The sequence below is a fragment of the Grus americana genome, chromosome 22, assembly GCF_028858705.1.
Source record: "Grus americana isolate bGruAme1 chromosome 22, bGruAme1.mat, whole genome shotgun sequence".
NCBI classification, from domain to species: Eukaryota; Metazoa; Chordata; class Aves; order Gruiformes; family Gruidae; genus Grus; species Grus americana.
The window spans coordinates 3,270,743-3,288,115 of NC_072873.1; the positions used below are offsets into that span (position 1 = coordinate 3,270,743).

General features: G+C 40.7%; 1 protein-coding gene and 1 long non-coding RNA gene across 9 annotated transcripts in view; one reads left to right on the top strand and one right to left on the bottom strand.

The window, feature by feature from the left end:
* The window catches only part of LOC129195306 (uncharacterized), a 28,381-nt gene extending 16,846 nt beyond the window's left edge, over nucleotides 1–11,535 (top strand). Inside the window, exons 3-4 of the long non-coding RNA XR_008573888.1 lie at nucleotides 5,639–5,775; nucleotides 9,985–11,535. This is a non-coding gene — a long non-coding RNA (uncharacterized LOC129195306). The remainder of the gene's footprint in view (nucleotides 1–5,638; nucleotides 5,776–9,984) is intronic.
* SMARCE1 (SWI/SNF related, matrix associated, actin dependent regulator of chromatin, subfamily e, member 1) lies at nucleotides 1–16,853 on the bottom strand. 8 transcript variants are annotated; one of them, XM_054801112.1, is made up of 12 exons: nucleotides 16,339–16,617; nucleotides 15,358–15,408; nucleotides 14,788–14,831; nucleotides 13,189–13,277; nucleotides 11,542–11,709; nucleotides 9,253–9,333; nucleotides 7,994–8,125; nucleotides 6,276–6,447; nucleotides 4,176–4,348; nucleotides 3,098–3,199; nucleotides 2,343–2,553; nucleotides 1–1,515 (listed from the first exon to the last, which is right to left on the bottom strand). In XM_054801112.1, exons 4-12 carry the CDS (start codon nucleotides 13,189–13,191, stop codon nucleotides 1,304–1,306), a joined length of 1,254 nt encoding a protein of 417 aa, XP_054657087.1. In that variant the 5' UTR covers nucleotides 13,192–13,277; nucleotides 14,788–14,831; nucleotides 15,358–15,408; nucleotides 16,339–16,617; the 3' UTR covers nucleotides 1–1,303. The 8 variants fall into 8 exon arrangements, with proteins under 8 accessions (XP_054657087.1, XP_054657086.1, XP_054657089.1 ...); XM_054801111.1 differs by having other exon boundaries at nucleotides 11,605–11,709; nucleotides 13,223–13,277; nucleotides 16,339–16,615; XM_054801114.1 differs by having other exon boundaries at nucleotides 11,605–11,709; nucleotides 16,339–16,613.
* Between the last annotated feature and the right edge of the window lie 520 nt (nucleotides 16,854–17,373).

A 17,373-nucleotide genomic window follows, 5' to 3' on the forward strand; every position in this document is an offset into this window, starting at 1 on the left:
TAAGTTTAAAAAAACCAAACATGTTGGATTTTATTATTTTTAGACCGTTTAAAAAAAAGACCAAAAGGATTTAAAAAACATTGCCATCTGATATACCCACTATTCCATAAAAACATACTAGTTTATTGAAGCATACGCATCATGTGTTCTCTTATAGTTGTAGTCATAGAACGGCTTGTATCGGTTGTTACAATTAAGTGTATTTTTCCTGCGGTAGGGCTTCTGCTTATATAGGGCAAAACGTGGCATTTTCAGTACATTTGTAGAGTTCCCAGAGGTTTTGAAAGCTCATGGCAAGCAAAGCTACTATTTTTTTACCATTTGTGCCATATTAGTGACTGCCTGCTCGAAGAACACGTTTAAACGCTCTCCTGCTTTGTACTTTGCCATCTCTCTGGCTGAGGTCACACCAGGATACCTTAGTAGCAAAGGAGTTGAATGGTAAAGCAAAGCAAAGACTGTGTTTGACAAGAATCCTGCATCACAGAAAAAACCCCTAAGACATGTTGTTTACTTCAAGACGCCTATACTCAGTCCTTTGGATCTCCTTAGACGTTGCATGCAGCTGAGCAAGTTTCCATCCCTGTAGAACAGCTACTCTATAAAAGACAACAAAGATTACACAAAACCACCCTAAGACCAGGTCTTTCAGCCTTACTTGGGAGTACTACTCGTGAGCTTTCTTTACAAGCAAAGCACCAGGCAGCATCTCTGCTCAATACCAATGTTGCCTTTAGGATGCCTCAGCAACGTTCTAATCTCTCCAGGAAGTGAGTGCCAATAACCACAGCCCAACCGCACTGCTTCACCAGCCTCACAGAGCACAGGGAACGTTCCACTAACCGGGGCGTTGGGGCAGTCAGTTCCTCAGAGCTGGGTCAGGAGGGCTGCACCAGAGGCGATGCACATCTGCATCTCCTTTGGCCACAAGTGAACAGGAAGGGTGTTTGAGAGAGACATTTGCACTGCGGTCATGTAACTAGAAGAAAGGGAGAAAGCCTGATTTCTAATACAAAACCCAAAACCAATGCTATCTTTCTAGGGAAGAAATCCCAAGCGATAGTATCTCTCCATATCGTACAGCTATTTAGAGACACGAGGTTTTCTTTTCTGTCTGCGGTAAGATATCCTTTGCCTCTAAAGGCCCCTTTAAGTCACTCTGCTGATAATCTGACACGTTATTAAAACCCAGTATCCTTTGGAGACAAGTGATACAGGCAAGGAAGATACAAAAAGCCGCGTAGCACATTTTGAAATCAAACCAGTACTTCATTAAAAAGAGACACATGAAATGAGTCAGTATTTATTCTTTCTTCTCGCTATCCTCAGTGATAGGGTCTGCAGGAGGCTCCTCAACTGTCGCGCTATTGCTCTCCGAACCAGTGTTGCTATCACTGGTTCCCTCCTCCGCAGTGCTATCGACCCCTTCTTGACCACTCTCCTTATCATCTGGGGTAGATGTTCCTTCTTCACCATTCTGCTGGTTTTCTGTGCTCTCTTCTGGGTGAGGCTCTTCTGTAATAAGAGATTTCTCAGTGTCATTTACATGCCAACACATTTATTTAAGCTGTGCAATTAGAATTTAGGAAGAAACAGAACCTGTAATAAATCCAAGTATTCCCTAGCAATTATTTCTATCACTTAGAGCGTGCAGTAACAGGCACGCAGCTCTGAAGACCTCTCAGTGTGTAGAATGTACGTAGTCCTGCCACATGGCGCTCTGAAAGTCACCTGCAGCTGCCCAACCCCAGAAGTCCAGCCACGAGAAAGCAGTTAGTGCCTTGTTAGACCAGAAGCACTAGAATTCAAACTCCTTGGTGCCCCTTGCCTTGTGCTCATGCTGTTATGGCAGTGACTCACTGAGATATTAGCCACTGGTACTCTTAAAAACAGTATTTTCTGATGTCACTGTACAGAACACAGCACCTGTACATCAGCTTGTAGGAGCAGCACGGAAAGAAGCACAGTTCTGTCGTCCTTGCTAGATGCTGACACTGGGACAAGGAAACACTCCCAGCTGCTCCTAGCTAACCCATGTCTAGAAGGGGACTTAGGTTTAAAAAGCAAATTTTTTCCCTTGGGTACATTACGCACAAAGCATTACAGAGGGCTCTGTGGTATCTTGTCCTCTCCCCTTATTAAGAGGGGCAATTTAATGAGAAGAAAGCAAACTTCTGTGTTCATCAAGATGAAGCTAACTATTCTGAATGTCGTTCTTCTGAAGCCTTTCTTCCTACTAACAGCAAAATACAGGGCACTCCTCCTGGCTAACTGAGCTTCTACAGAGATGCTTTAATGCTGATCCTTTGAGGACTCTGAAGCTGCTCTTCAAATGCAGTTACCTGTCTCCATTGGAGCACTCTCCTCTTCTTTCTTCTCCTCGATCTTGTTGGCTGTCTGATCTTCCTCAGCTGCTATATTATTTTGACTGCGTTCAGCTTGCTCAGCTGCTTCTTTTTCCCTTTCCTCCTGCCTCTTGCGAGCCTGTTCCTCAGCTTGAGCAATTTCAGCTGCAATTTTTTCCATATCCACTTCCACCTTCAAACTGCATAACTAGCAATTAGAAAGAGGAAAGCTCTTTTACTGCCCCAGTTACATTGAAAAACAAAACATCAGTAAAACCCAGTTATGAGTCGAATATTTCTACAGGCAGCATAATTCTTTAGATTTGACCAAGTTTATATTAAAAGCTTCAGTAACCAGGGAGGGAGATAAAAGCATATTAAAAAAAAAAAAAGAAACAAGGGATAAAGAAGCAACCTAAACCTTGTTCTTTGAAGGCAGCCAAGGACAGAGCAATGTTCTCCATAGTGGCTTTAGGCCACCTTCCTTGAGCTGCTCTCTGGTGAACTCCGCCAGCCAAGCCTGAAGGCACTTGTCAACTGTACTGGCTGAAGGTCACCACTAAAGGTCAATGAAGGAGCAGGAAATAATGCAAATGCTGCGTGCTTTCTAACACCCCCACACTAGGACACTGCAGTCAGTCATGTAATTACACGTAATTGAATAGAGAACTAAACAGAAACAGGTAGAGCGCTTCTACAAGTGGGTAACTAGCAGATTCCTCAGGGTAAGTGGAGAAAAGTGAGAGCTGTACCCTTTTAAGCTCGTTGTTAAAGGATTCTGTGCTTTCCAAAAACTTCCTCTTCTTTTCCTGGTGACGCTCTTCAATTTGCAGAAGCTCAGCTTCTAGTTTACGCTGGAAATGAAATAAATGGCAAGAACCTTACTATGCAGTCATCTGAGGAACTGGACAAAGTTTACAGCTATGTACAAAAATATTTAGACCAACATTTTAAAATATACCCATATAAAAACATTCCAATGCCTTCCTTGATCTAATACCCAATAGCTAAGAAGTTCCTATTAAAAAGTATGAACAATAAATGGGTCTATGCAATAACTGAGGATCGGCTAGGCATATATTAAATGAAAACCAGCATGTACTGGAGTTGAATCTTCCAGCATAAAATCCAGGCATTTCCTTTCCTATTATGCACCCCATAGGTATATAGACATACACACCCCACTTCAATTACATCTCTAATGCAGAAAGACCACAATTTAAAGGAAAGAAGGGATACCACCCCCCTCCAATCCCGAATCTTCTTTTGCTAATTAAAAAAACCAACAAATTTCTATCTGATTCTGGTGTCTTAGTTTTCTTCACCTACCTGCACACTGGCTATACTGACAGGGTTCTTTGGAAAATACAGGCTTATGCCCAAAGCTAGGTGAAACGTCCAGGTGTGACCTCACCAGATTCCCTTGTATGCATTTAACTTTCAATGAAAAAATGTTACAATAGGGACACTTTACTGTACTAAAGAATCATTACAAACAAGATTATGAGTCATAAGCTACCTAAAGTCACAACTCTACCTGTACCTATTAAACAGAACCCTACATACTGAGGGGTTATGTATAATAATGAAGAGCTATGGAATTAATACTTAAGATATCATAAAGAACAAAATACAGTTTAACATGATTCTCAGTAGCAAAACAGCACAGGAGTGCTTGCAGCTCCCAAGAAAAGCCAGGGATTAGCTATTTGAGCATACAGAACATTTACACCCAGCAAGAATAGTCATGTAGATGATCAAATGATCTGAGACTTGGAGTACAGCCCAACACCGTTATGTTTTAGCTGCCTTTGCATCATTTATCTTTACCTGATGAACCATTAAAGATTGAACCTGGCGTTTAAGAACTTGCATTCTAGCTGTAGTGACAACAGAGCGAACATCGGGCACCACACTTTCACTCAGTATCTCGCTGATGAGACGATGGTTTCTTTGGAAACGAGCTGTGGCTGTGTGCTTCATAGAAAATCCATCATCATAATCTGAAACAAGTTTTAAGAGCAACTGCTTTAATTCCGCAAAATGAGGACCAAGTCAAATGACGCTGTACCCACATTACCACTAATTAAAAACCAAAATATACCCCCTAACACCAGTTGCTGTCATGTCACAGAGTTCATACTAAGAAATATGGAACGTCCGGTAATCCGAAAAAAGACAATACGAGGACAGAACACCATTTACCCTGGCACAGCTGTAACAGCAATGATTTCACATGCATTTCCCACATGTCTGAAATTTGGATTGACCCAGTTATCTACTGTGTTGCTTTCCACATTTCCAGAGTAAGAGGGGCTATTAATACACCAAATAATGAATCACATTCCTGATTAATCATGTTACCAGAACAATATCCAGCAAAATACCAACAGGAGAGTGACTCCTATACAAATAGGCTTTGTAGCACAGGTCAAAAAAACTTCAGTTTTTTAAACACTGAGGAATGAAAGCATGAGGCAGTGATACATGTTTACTCATCACTGAAAATTCATTGTAACATAATAAGAGTATTCTTATTAAAAGTATTGGTGAGGAAACAAACTTAGAAGAAACTTCTGAGTGTAACTGACATTTAGTTGAGTATTAAAATGTTAAGCAACAAGTATGAGTTACCTTCCAGAATGTCATGTAGAAAAGTCCAGAAGTTGAATTTATTTTACATCAAGTTTTCCTACTAGAGATTACTCTCCAACTATTCACAGAAGTCTTAAAGAGAATCCCAATGTATCATGCCCAAAGAAGATAACTAGTTTAATGAAAGCTTCTATCTGCTTTATTTCAAAGTGTTATGTTCAATTTCTCATTGAGGTATCTGATTAAATGAAAAGAGAAAACTAGTGGGACGGCTACAGATTTGCAAGAGAGAAAGTATTAAGCAAATTGGTCCCCTTAGAGTCATGCCTTGTCCTCTTAATTGGATTCCTTTTGTGCTAGAAGTTCTTGATCCTAGTGACATGCAGGATCAGACAAAAGCAACATTTCTGTCCTAGAAAATAACTTGCTGTTTGTCCCAGGTGTAAACAGATGCAACGCAAGGCCTAGTGCAGCTGGTTCTGGCTGAGTACACTTGGCCCAGGTAGCACAAAACAGAATTTGAAGTCCCCAAATGCCAGCTACTGGAACACTAAATGTATTTACATAAGTTCTGCAGTTACCTCACACTGGGGAAAGTGCTGTTTGTCATGAGCTTTATCTCAGGGGTGTGCTTTTACAAGGGGGAAGGAAAAAAAAAAAAAAGGGTGTAACTGACTGAGTACATTTTTCATCCTCAGGTTTCAACAAGTATTTGGTCATGACTTTAAAAGGAGACATCAGGTGTACGAGTCTCAAGTTTTCCCACTGGGTGGGGTGCATTTCCTTGCAGTCAGATAAACTTTCAGAATTTTCTCATCAACTTGTCAACAGCAAGGTAACTTATTTTCTAAACAATCTCAAATGACAGTTGTTGAACACATTCAAAGTTCACGTGCTCTTAATCATACCAGAACTCTGCCTGTCAGAATTATGTGCTTTTGGTAAAGCAGCGCAAAATTCTATTCAAGCTGGATTAAAACAGACATCCAAGCCTTTTATAATGCATATGTTAAAGCCATCATAGAGCTTTAAGCAGACTTATTTGTTTTGAACTGTAAGCATTACTTCACAGGTAATTAAGGGTTGGAATAACTTTTGCCACTGGCTTGCCACCTTACTTTTTGGACACAGGACAAAGTCAGCTGTTAGCGTTATGAAATAAAACATGATAGTGAAAATCAGTATTAAAGGTATCAAAATAGAAAAGAAGTCACTTGAAGCATTGTGAAAGTTGTACACTGGTAGTTTTCCGTATCTGGTGTCCATTTCTCTCTATTGTCAGTCCTGTAATGAGACTGTCTGATGGGACGTGCATACAAATTCCTTTCTGCTTACCATCTGGATCTTCTGCTGGCTGTATACTCATGTAGGGTTCACCTTTCTCCATGCGCGACTGCCTTTGTCGGCTTTCTTCTTCCAACGCAGCCTCAGCACGACTTTTTGCGTTGATGTAGGCAAGGTACGCAGGAGAGTTATGGTAGGCCTTCATGGACTCATTGTACTCTATCTGAAATGTGACCAATATGGTTTGATTGCACCATTGGACGATTTCAGACTCAACATAACTGTAGTCTGTGTAAGGCAAGTTGTAGTTACACAGACAAAGCTATTCTGAATCATCTGGCTGATACACAAACGACAATATTCTCTCAGTTTTTTTTTTTTTACAAATTAGAACCTCTTCCGTAGTCATTCATGTTTTAAAAACACTGGCTGGGCTTTTAGGTACAATTCAGTTGTAATACCTGAGAAGTCTTATGATAGCTTTGTTTTTTGATTTAATAAAGGACAAGGCATTTATGATCAGATGAACTCTGATGAAAAAATGAGTCAAAATATTCTCAGTAATTCTCTGGAGTTCTAACTAGATCTTTGATTCTGATTTCTTCTCTTTCCTTATTCCAGTACATGAAGAACCAGTTTTCAAAATAACTTACGATTTTTCTGTTCTTTGATCCATCCCTGCACTGGGATGATACAGAATGCTGCAGCCAGACTAGTCTCCTCCTGGTAGCAGGACTGCATCACTCTTTTCACCTTCTTTCAAGTATTCTTCCCCCTTGAACTGCTTTCTTTCATCTCACTTTTAAAATTTGCCAAGTCTAGATTTTGTACAGTGATTTGAGGTATTTCCAATGAAAAATGAGATATAGTCTACAATATTGTTAAAAGTACCTAAAGGTCTTGTTTTCTTTACGATTAGGACTGGAATCCTTCTACCTAGGCACTGTAAAAATATAAACAAAATGGCCCCTGCCCCAAGGAGCTTACAATCTAAACATCATTACCAAGTTAAAAAAATAGAATTCCTTCATTTTTTTTTCCCCCAACTAAAAGCATCCAGCTTTGAAATACTTCTATTGACTTGGAATAAAACCAGTTTAGATTTGACCAGGTTATACACAACCTCAGATGCCTGCCAGGTTTCAGCACAACACAGCAGCTGGACAGTTTTCCCTTTGTACCTTAAGATCACCGTAACAGTCTGGTAAAGGTCCTCAACACTTACCAACCTAGACACACGAGGTAGCTGTCATCTTTTGTCATGAAGATCAATAAAAACAAAACCACAAGAAAACCCTGAAAGCAGTAGCATTTTTCTAGTAAGAAACAAAACACTATGCCACAGCATGGAGTTACACCAGATTACACCATGAAAACCAAACCCTACGTGACTGGAAGTCTTTTACGAACACGTTCATGACAATAGCAGTAGTTGCAGAGCACCAGTTTTGAAAGAGGATTTTGGTGTTGAGACAATCTTTTCAATACTGATGTTGTACAATCAAATCCATTCATTAAACAGTTAAAATCGACACTCAATTATAAATACTTCATTTTTGAATTAGGTCTAAAAACTGACCAGTCACAGTTGATGTACAGTTATTTTAAAAAAATCTAAAAGACGTGTCAGGACATACTTCCATTTAAGTTACATACAGGGGTCTCGTGAATGCCTCATACACCACTGCATGGGTAAGATGAATTTTTCTTCTCAGGCCAGTTCCTAGAAGAATCAGCTGTAATAAACATCCCAGATTTCTTCCATTTACCTTTTCAGCTTCATATTCATTCAAATACTCTTGCTTCTCTTCATCAGTGAGATCTCGCCACATTCCTCCAATAATCTTGCCAATTTCCCATAACTTCAAATCAGGATTGGACGCCTTCACTTGGTCCCAGACCTTAACAGAAACAGCTGGAGCTTTACTAATGATATCTAAATACTTCCAAATTAAACATTTTATATTGTCATCTCAGTGTTCTTTCTGGAATCACCATGAAAAACAGGATTAAGTTAGGAATGAGTCTGGCTAAACTATCTCGATTATTTTCTGGGGCAGGAAGTCAGTAGGAAGCCATCTACTGAAACAGGCAATTGCTGAAATGGCTTTGGTTTCATGAGAATATTGCCTTTAACCCTCTTAATTCTCTTCTTAAATGCACATCGCGGCATCTCTGGGAAAAAATGCTACTGAGTAAACACATCCAGCAGTAGATTACGATAAAGAGCACTGAGCTTTTCAGATCAGAATGTAACATTTCAAAATATTTTTCAGTCTTGCTGATCAATTTGAGTTCCAACAAGTTCTGACTCCACCAAAAAAGTTTCTAACTTTATAGGGAAGAAAAAAAAAAAAAAAAAAAAAAGAGAGAGCTGTCAGTGTTATTTCTTGCTGCGCCACTTGACTTTTTTTTTTTTTGTTGATGGTTTTTTGCCTAAGACAGACATGCTGGTAAAGATACTTTACCAGAAGTGGAAGAATTTCCTTCTGGCTCACCCGCTTCAGACAGGCTGACATGCCCTCCCCATGCCCCATGATTTCAGACTCCACAAGAGTCTCTCTCCTACTTTCTGTCAAACAGTTCATAGAATAGCGAAGCAAACGTTGCCACAGGCTAGGTTGGCGAAGGAGAACATGCAAAGTCCACTCATTGCTACTCTTCAGTCCAGCTACAGCACTGTACCAAGCCCAGTATACTGCAAGGAATACTTCCTTTATATAAAAAAGTTCTGTCAGTAAGTCACAGGCACTTCTGAATGTGGCAGGGTGGATCCTTGTCAGCAGAGACAGTGGTAGTAATTATCATTTTAGAGAAAATTTTCCCCCCAGAAATTGGCAACTGTATGAACAGACTACTGCTGCCTTTATTCTGAAGGGCAATGCATCTGTACTTTACAATTCCCTTAAAGAATGTGCAGGCTGTTAGAAGTAAAAGTTTAGAAGCTGAAACTAAGATAATAGCAATTAATTGTTAGCACATAAGAACACTAACTTTTATTATTACTTGTTTGACACTGTATACCCACCTTCCGGCTGTACCTCATGTAGGGCATCAGGGGCTTGTCTGGGGGTTTGGGGGGCTTTGGGATGGTAATACCAGAGGAAGCCTACAAAAGAACCGAATAAATCCATGTGTTAATGTGATCGCTGGACAGTTTCTATACACACCAGTTTTGGAAAACACGCATTCTTGTGCAGTTAACAAACAAGCCACACACACCCCCACCAAGAGAAGCAAGCAACATCACCAAAAAAGTTACCCAAACTGTGAACAGGTACTAACTACAGCTGGTCCTCACAGTAATATTTTTCAAATTTAAGTTTGTCCTTTTATCTGTAAGTTTAGAGTAGTAACTAGCTAAATCTTCAAAAGGGCTCCATATTCTTAAAACTGAAATACACAGCTTAGAAATTTACATGGAAACACCAATCCCAGTAGGTTGTTTTTCTCACTTCTGATGAGCAATTTATTGTACCTGCTTTGACAAATTTGAAGTTGCTAGTCTACAGGTGAAAAAAGATAAGCAGAAAGTTTAAGGTCATGAAGTTAGAGACATATTTTCATTTTTGAATCATTTTAGCAATGTATTTGTCTGCAAAGTTTGGCAGTGGTAATTTGGAGCCAATTAAACTATTAATTGTAAAAAGAAAACAACCCAATGCAACTGATCTTCAATGTGTGCATTATTTGTATCCAAGCTGTACTTAATTCTCCAAATTAGCCTGTAATATCCTTCTGTGCTCTTATCTCCCTTTAGGTTTGTACACTGTCAAGCACGTAGCTCACACCAAACAAAAGGAGACTGAGCACCAAGTGTTGCTGCATCCCTCTTGTCCCCTCCATCTATACAATGCCCTGACAGGGTTTTCTTCTAATAATGCGGTAGCATTATAGACCCTGTCAACTGCAGGCTCTGAAAACCTCCACTCTTCAAGCACTTACACATGCGAGGAGTTCTATTACATTAAGTGGGAGCATTTTCATAAAAATATAAAGCAGTTTCAAGATTTTTCAGGACTATGGCCACAGACAAGCAAATAATTCCATTTGGCCAAGAAGGCTCACGCTCAGTATTCAGCTTTCAAATTTTTCTTCTTAATATTTTTTGTTTTGCTGAATTTATGGAGCTCTATGAAACAATGCATACAGAACTGTGTATAAATAATGTACATGAGGTATATGCATTACCAAAATGTATACATATATACACATACAGATGGATTTGAAAAACATTAACAGAAATTGTTTAATGCTTTTAAATTAACAGGAATTTAAAGACACCATACATATACTGATATATGCATGGCAGAGAAAGCTGTATATGCTTATGACATACAGAAACAATGAAAGTTCTTAGACAAAACCTAACTTATTCTTGTATAAGGAAAAAAAAAAAAATCTACGTTCAGACAGTACAGTATGTTCAGTCAAGTTCCAGCTTGTACAGGGAAGTATTTTCTGTAAACGTTTTAACAAGCCAGATGAACTTCATGTATAAACTTTGAAAGAATGTTTATATAAGAGTCATAAAAAGAGTACACTTCATTAAAAGCACCATGTATCTGCTCCCTGAGAAATCTTTTTTTACATCATGTTCCAAACTAATCAGATGTTTTGAGACAGAAAGTTTTACATGAAAAACCTTAAAAGTTATGAGAATTACAGAAACTTTAAAAAAACAATCAGGGATTTCTGTTGTGTTAGTTAGGAAAGTGTTACACTTCCACAGTCTGGTTTTGTTTCCTAACTGCGTCCAATGCTCAGGACTTGATCTGTACTTGAAAGAAGCTGTCACCTCTCTCATCACCTGACTCCACCTCACTTTGTTTACTCCATGAAAAATGAATTAACATCCATTTTCCACACACTGATAGAGTACATAAGATCCAAAAGGATTCTATTTTATTATCATCATCACACTTTTGTTGAAAAATAAAGGCTTGCATCTCTTGCATAGCTCAATAGTATGATGCAACTACTATCAACGATCTCCAGTTTGCACAATATTCTTCCTTATTTTTGTGCCAACACACCTCAATAAAGTGAGCAGTTCCCTCCCTCCAAGAATTTGTCCCCATGCTACAGAACTTTTTCCTAAGCATGCAGTGGTCACTGAAGACCACAAAGTCTGTCTTTTTCGAGTTCTGCATCATACACGATTACCACATTTTTTTTTCTCTGCTGAGCAGAAGTCCATTTTCCTGCAAAAGGTTTCAGAGTGAAAGGGAAGGGGTAGGGGTGGGGAATAAGAATCAGACGTAAGTTTTTGTTTTCATAAAGAAGTGGCAGCAGCCGAGATTCAGAAGAACCTAACTCTAAAGCCAATTCTGGTCAATTCCTGCTGTTTGCCGGATGATGTAATAGTTGATTCTCCTACCGTGACCCGGCTGTTGGTGCCCGGGTTCCCTCCCAGCCTGTAGTTGTTGTAGGCCAGATGGCTGTATGGATTGTATCCCACAAACCCTGGTGTGCTGGGCATTTGCTGATGGAAACAAATGAGACAAAAACACGAATGAGAAATGAGCTCAAACGAGGAAAACACAGAAATGAAAATGAACTGCAATATGGCATGCAAAAGCAACCAGAATTTAAACAAGCAAATGAGGTGTAGCAGTTGATATCTTCTCAACACACAAAACTTACTCCAGTATAAACCTATTAAGGAAACATGATTTTTAAGCAATTACGTCACTACAAACTTCCGTCTGAAGCTGGTGATTTTGTTTCTATTGACTAACTCATTTAAACAAGTATTCTATAAATCCAGCTCATGGCTAATAAAATTTTCCAACATAAGCCACTGAGTAATTCAGAAAGACTCTTGTATCCAAAGGGTTAAGCTTACAAGGCAACACAGCACACAGTAATAGGGCAGAAATCCCCAGCATCAACATTTACTATACCAATGAAAATCCCTGTCTGTTCTTCCCATCCTTCCGCCTTTCCAACAAATATTATACTATCAATAAACAGGGAAAAAAATAATCTCTCAGAGCACCATCTGTGCATCACTACCAGTATCTGAAGACTTTCCTGGTGGTTTGCAAAATTTAAGCATTTTGGAGAACTGGGATTAGACAGCTGGGAGAGAAGACAATTCAGAGATACCCTTCTGTTATCAGGTAGGCTGCATACTGAGAGTTGAGGAACCACTGCAATAAGATCTACAGGTTAGAAACTACAAACTAGTGTTAACAGATCACTGAATCTGAGAATTTCAGAAATTAATCAACACATCTTCATTCATTCTTGAAAGCGGATCAATTTGTTCTCACCTCAGCAACGTAGAGAAGAATCTAATTTCTCTACAATCCCTTCTTACCTATCATGTACATACAATCAAGTATTGAAAGGTTCTCTGTATTCCCCTCCTCACATAAATCTCTCCTGCCTTTTTCCATTATACTTCACTTCCCAATCGAATTTTGTTGGGAAAAAATGGATCAACTGTTTAATAGTAATTGCGATCAAGTCCTGACTGTGGTGGTCCTATCATTCCATTAGGATTCATAACATCCCATAGTGTTTCTAGACATTTAAGTGTCATCCGCACAGCATCCCACTCTTTAGTAGCACTTTGGCCCACATGCTCCAGTAATAGCCTTTTAAAGCGATTGCTGACTGGACCCATTCTAGATGGCAGTTACAAAAATTCTCCAAATAGGTTCAGGACTCCAAGAACCCAGGTATGACAAATACAAACACTGAACAAAAATTACCTATAAACTAAATTACATGAACTTGTTAAGTTTTCAAGTATACATAGACACTGTAGTTAGTTTATTTCTAAACATACAGAGAAAAATTACCGTTTAACAGTCAGCCTTCAAATATATATTTTATTGTCAAACTTTAAACTCAGTCATAGCAGTTGACACTTACTCAATCTGTATGCCTGTGATCGTGACATACACATTCACTATTTAATAAGACACCATTCTACTAAAGTTTTCTGTATTACCATAACAACAGGTTTTGGATATGTTGAACTACACCTCTTCAATAAAATCAGATGACAATTGTAATCTCCGTCTGCTTAATTCTTTATTTCTGCAAGACAGGATTTAAATGTTACAAGGGAACTACCTTGCATTACATGGAGAATTTTTACGTCAACTGTAATACTGTAGCTATGAGAACTACTGGTATTTTGTTGACTGTAGTAACTGGAACTGGCTGTGGAAGAACAAGCAAGGTTATTTGTCTACTTTTATGACTTGCATTAACAGAGCACAGACTATCATCTCAAGGACTGTATAAAATATAAGTAATACAGAAGATGCTTGAAAGACAGGTAATGCGTGTCACTAGTTGCAGTTTTGAAATTTTCATGTACCCTTCTGAAAACTCTACCTTGACTAAAGAATGTACCACAACAATATAAACCATTTAACAACATATGTATCTGTGCTACATCCCAAAGAAATCACACATGTATCTGCACAGCTCTCGATGCAGGAATCCAGTTGCAAGAGTGGATGCCGTCATGTTCCTTCTAATACTGGCACAAGTCTATTAAGGTCTGTGCAAAATGAAAACTCTGAACAAACTATGCAAATAAAGTTTTATTTATGTAAATTTTTAAGAACATAACTTATATTTATACATGACATCATTTTCAAGCCTCTTTAAATGTAAAGCATGGCACAATAAGTTTGAAGGATCACATTTCATCTAAATCCCATCACGCAGTTTTCATCCCAGATACAGAGATCAGGGACACTCTACTGGATCACAGCTTTCAAATTTTCTTGGGGAAAAAAATTTCAGTGTAGCATCTTTGCTTATTCTTCTGTACAAAAGATTTGTATTTTCTCATGCGAACATGTTACTCCCAAAATGCAAGCTATTTAGAAATGTGAACGCTACAGAAGAGGTGCGTTTGCTTTCAAACACTTTCCGGCCACAGCATACTGGTGTTTCAGGACCTTTTTATATGTGCGTGAATGCAACTGCACATGATTCAAAGCTACTCTTCGTGTTTTCCTTAGTGTCATGCCATGCCATTTTACTAGAAAGTAAAACATTTCTCATGCCATAGACTCCAAACTACCAGTGATTTCAAGAAGTTTGAGCAAGACTGGCATCATGAGTGTTTCATTACTCTGACCCAATATAACAGAATTGTGTGTTCTCCTGCTTTCCACTGAAAATCAGCTAGGTACAATAGAAACACGAAAAAAATGCAGTTTGCCCATGATCTGAGCACAAGCTGAGTGGGAAGTTTTAGAATTAAATATATCAGTTTGTTCTTAAATATTCCAGTGTACTGTTGCAACCCACTGTGAATATAATTTTCCGTAAGCAGTCAGTTTGTCTAAAATTAAGTATTTGCAGGGTCTAGCCTTAAAGGTGAAACAACTTTATTCAGCTTCTCTTTCACAAGCTGCTTAAAAAAAAAAAAGAAATTAATTTAAACAATGCACATTATATTAATAACAAAATACTAGTTTGTGTTTCCAATACAGGAAGGTGATGCAACTCCATAAGTATTGTTCTGGTATGTTATTAAAGGCTATATTACCAGCTCTGTTTTAATGAGAAAAATCACTATACTTACGGTTGCAGGAGCTGGGGTAGGAGGTGGGGCATAAGATGGCCTTTCTGTTAAGATATAAATGTAAGCAAATTTTTTTTTTCCTTGGAAATTTGAACAAATTCTTTATAAGGCATCTGCTGTGGCAAACATTTTTAAGCAACCTACACAAACAAGACTGAATTCCTACTCTCAAAGACTTTGCATTTTGCCACTGAAGAGTGTAAAGCAAAGAACACAAGTGAAAGAAAAGAAAAAATTTAAGACCACACCATTGCTATATTGCTAGCCTTTTGTTTAGGTATAAGACTGAAGAATATGAAATTCATTTATATGCACTTGAATTAAAAAGAGGGCAAGCAAAAGTGCAGTGAAACAGCATTTAGGAGAAGCTGTGATATCTGGCCTTCCTATGAAAACAATATGCCAGAAATCAACCACAGCAAGATTTAAGGCCAAGAGTTCGGTCAGAAATGACTACACTTCCTATCATTCCTTTTAACGCAAGGAATAACAGGATTATCTCACAAACAGGTTCTGCTGAACCAGATCTTTAATTCATCAAGTTAAAGGAAAAAAAATCTGAGAACTTACTTGACATTTTGATAGGCAAATTTTCAGCCACCTGACATTACATTTGTACTTCTGAAAGACAAAAGAATACCATGGTATTAAGTATTATGCTTTTGCTTCCCCAAATCTTTGAACCTTCAATTATTACAGTTACCATTAATTACCAAAATGTTTGCCAATTTTGAAATAAAGACAAAAGAGTTTCTAAAAACTGAAGCATTATCTATTTGAAAAATGAATGCACTTTCCAAGGAATCTGGCCTTAAATAGCTGTGACATAACACTCAGATTTAGGTCATCATCATATTAAAGGTTTTAAGTGTGTGTGTATATATATATATTTTTTCTCTTAAGAAATAAAAAGAATATACCCTACTATTTTATACTGTTTCAGAAAACCAGTATGAATGTATGTATAAAGGACCAAATTAAATATTATCTCCTTTGCACAGACACAACAGCAGCCCTATCGCAGGCTCTGGGCCATGAGCACATTTAGCGTTTTAGCAACAGGCCCATCGGCGTGTACGGAAAAAGCACTGTAACAAAGCAATTTGGGTTGGCTTTTTTCGGCCTTTCTCTTCAAATAACTGCACCGCAGTTTCGGCAGAGGCCGAACCTCCTCTTGAAGTTCCCGATTAATAACGTGCCGAGCTTTGGCCTAACACAAACTCCTCCGCACAGGACTGCTCGGGAAGTGCAAGACCAGCGAAACGGGAGCAGGCCCGAAGGCGGGAAGGGGATACGGGGGTACGGCAAGGGCAGGGCAGCTCCAGCACCGCTGCTCCCCCGCCTTCGTGAGAGAAACGACGCCCGCCATGAGGGTCCCCCAGCCTCACCGGCCCCCCCCCCCCCCGCACGGCGGAGGCCCAGCGCACTGCGCTCCTCACACCGCAGCACCCCCCGCCGTATGCGGCAGTCCCTCACCCCGCCGTGACCGCGCAGTCCCCCTCAGCCCCAGCAACTGCTCACGGGGAAGGAGCCAAGTCCACCCCAACTCACCCGCTCCGGCGCCGGCCGCGCTCTCTTTGTTCCCCACCAGGCCGGGGCGGCTGCGAGGACGGCGCCTGCGCGCTCTGCTCCGCACTTTCGACACACCACCCCCACCCTCCTCCAACCTGCTGGCGGCGGGTCTCTTGTTTTAAGGGGGAGGCGGTTTGTCTGCCCTGCTCGCCTTGGAGTCCTCACCGGGTCGAGGCCTTCCCCGCACTTCTCCGGGAACGGCAGAGGCCAGAAGGGGTTGTGGCGAATCTGCAGGACGCAGAGGGCAAAGGCGATCCGGGCGCGGGGTGTGGCCCTGCCCCACCGTTACCGGGAAGGAGGAGCCGCTGTCTTGTCCGGCGCGGGGGGATTGTTACCGGCGCTTCTGAGGCATCGTGTGGGGCGGGCCGTCTCCACCCCAGACTCGCAGGTTCTAGCACCAGGCTTGTCCCCTTCGCCCTGCCACAGAAAGAGGAAGGTGCGGGCGGGAAACTGCCCGCCTTCACTTTCCTGTCAGCATTTTCCACAGGGAGGCGAATCTGCTTCCCGTCCTTCCGCCAAGCCGGCTCCCCGTTGGGCAGCCCTGGCCGCTGTTACCATGCCCACAGCGGTCGGGCCGGGAGGAGCGGCAGCGCTGTCCCCCGGTGGCGAATCTGCGGGCGGCCGGGGCGGCCGTTGGCGCCTTTTTTCTCTCAGGGAGCGCGCGGCGGCACCCTGAGGCGCCCTGGCGCCAGTTGCTTGGGAGGCCTCTGGAAAAATGCTGCAGTGTAGTGTTTGGGCCCGAATAAATCCCATAAAGGCAGGCGATAAAGTCAGGTGAACAGTCCTGGAAGTGCTGGGGAGCCATTTGTCCGTGTAAAGTGCAGCACGGTGCTGAAACGATGATTTGGGAGAAGCATCTCTTTGAAGGGAGGTGGAACAGGAGCAGGATATGGCCCTCGGTCTGGTCACGCTCGCCATGGCGTGAGGGGAGCCGGGACTGTGCTGGTGTGGCGATAAAAGGGCAGAAGAAGGCCTAGAGGAAGCAGTCAGCCTGTGGAGTGGTGTGAAGGAAAG

Coding starts and splice junctions, on each gene's coding strand:
- SMARCE1 (XM_054801110.1), bottom strand. Junction 9,334..11,541: donor TGACCAGAATTGGCTTTAGA/GTTAGGTTCTTC, acceptor GTTCTTTTGTAG/GCTTCCTCTGGTATTACCAT. Junction 3,200..4,175: donor AATCTTTAATGGTTCATCAG/GTAAAGATAAAT, acceptor TTTCATTTCCAG/CGTAAACTAGAAGCTGAGCT.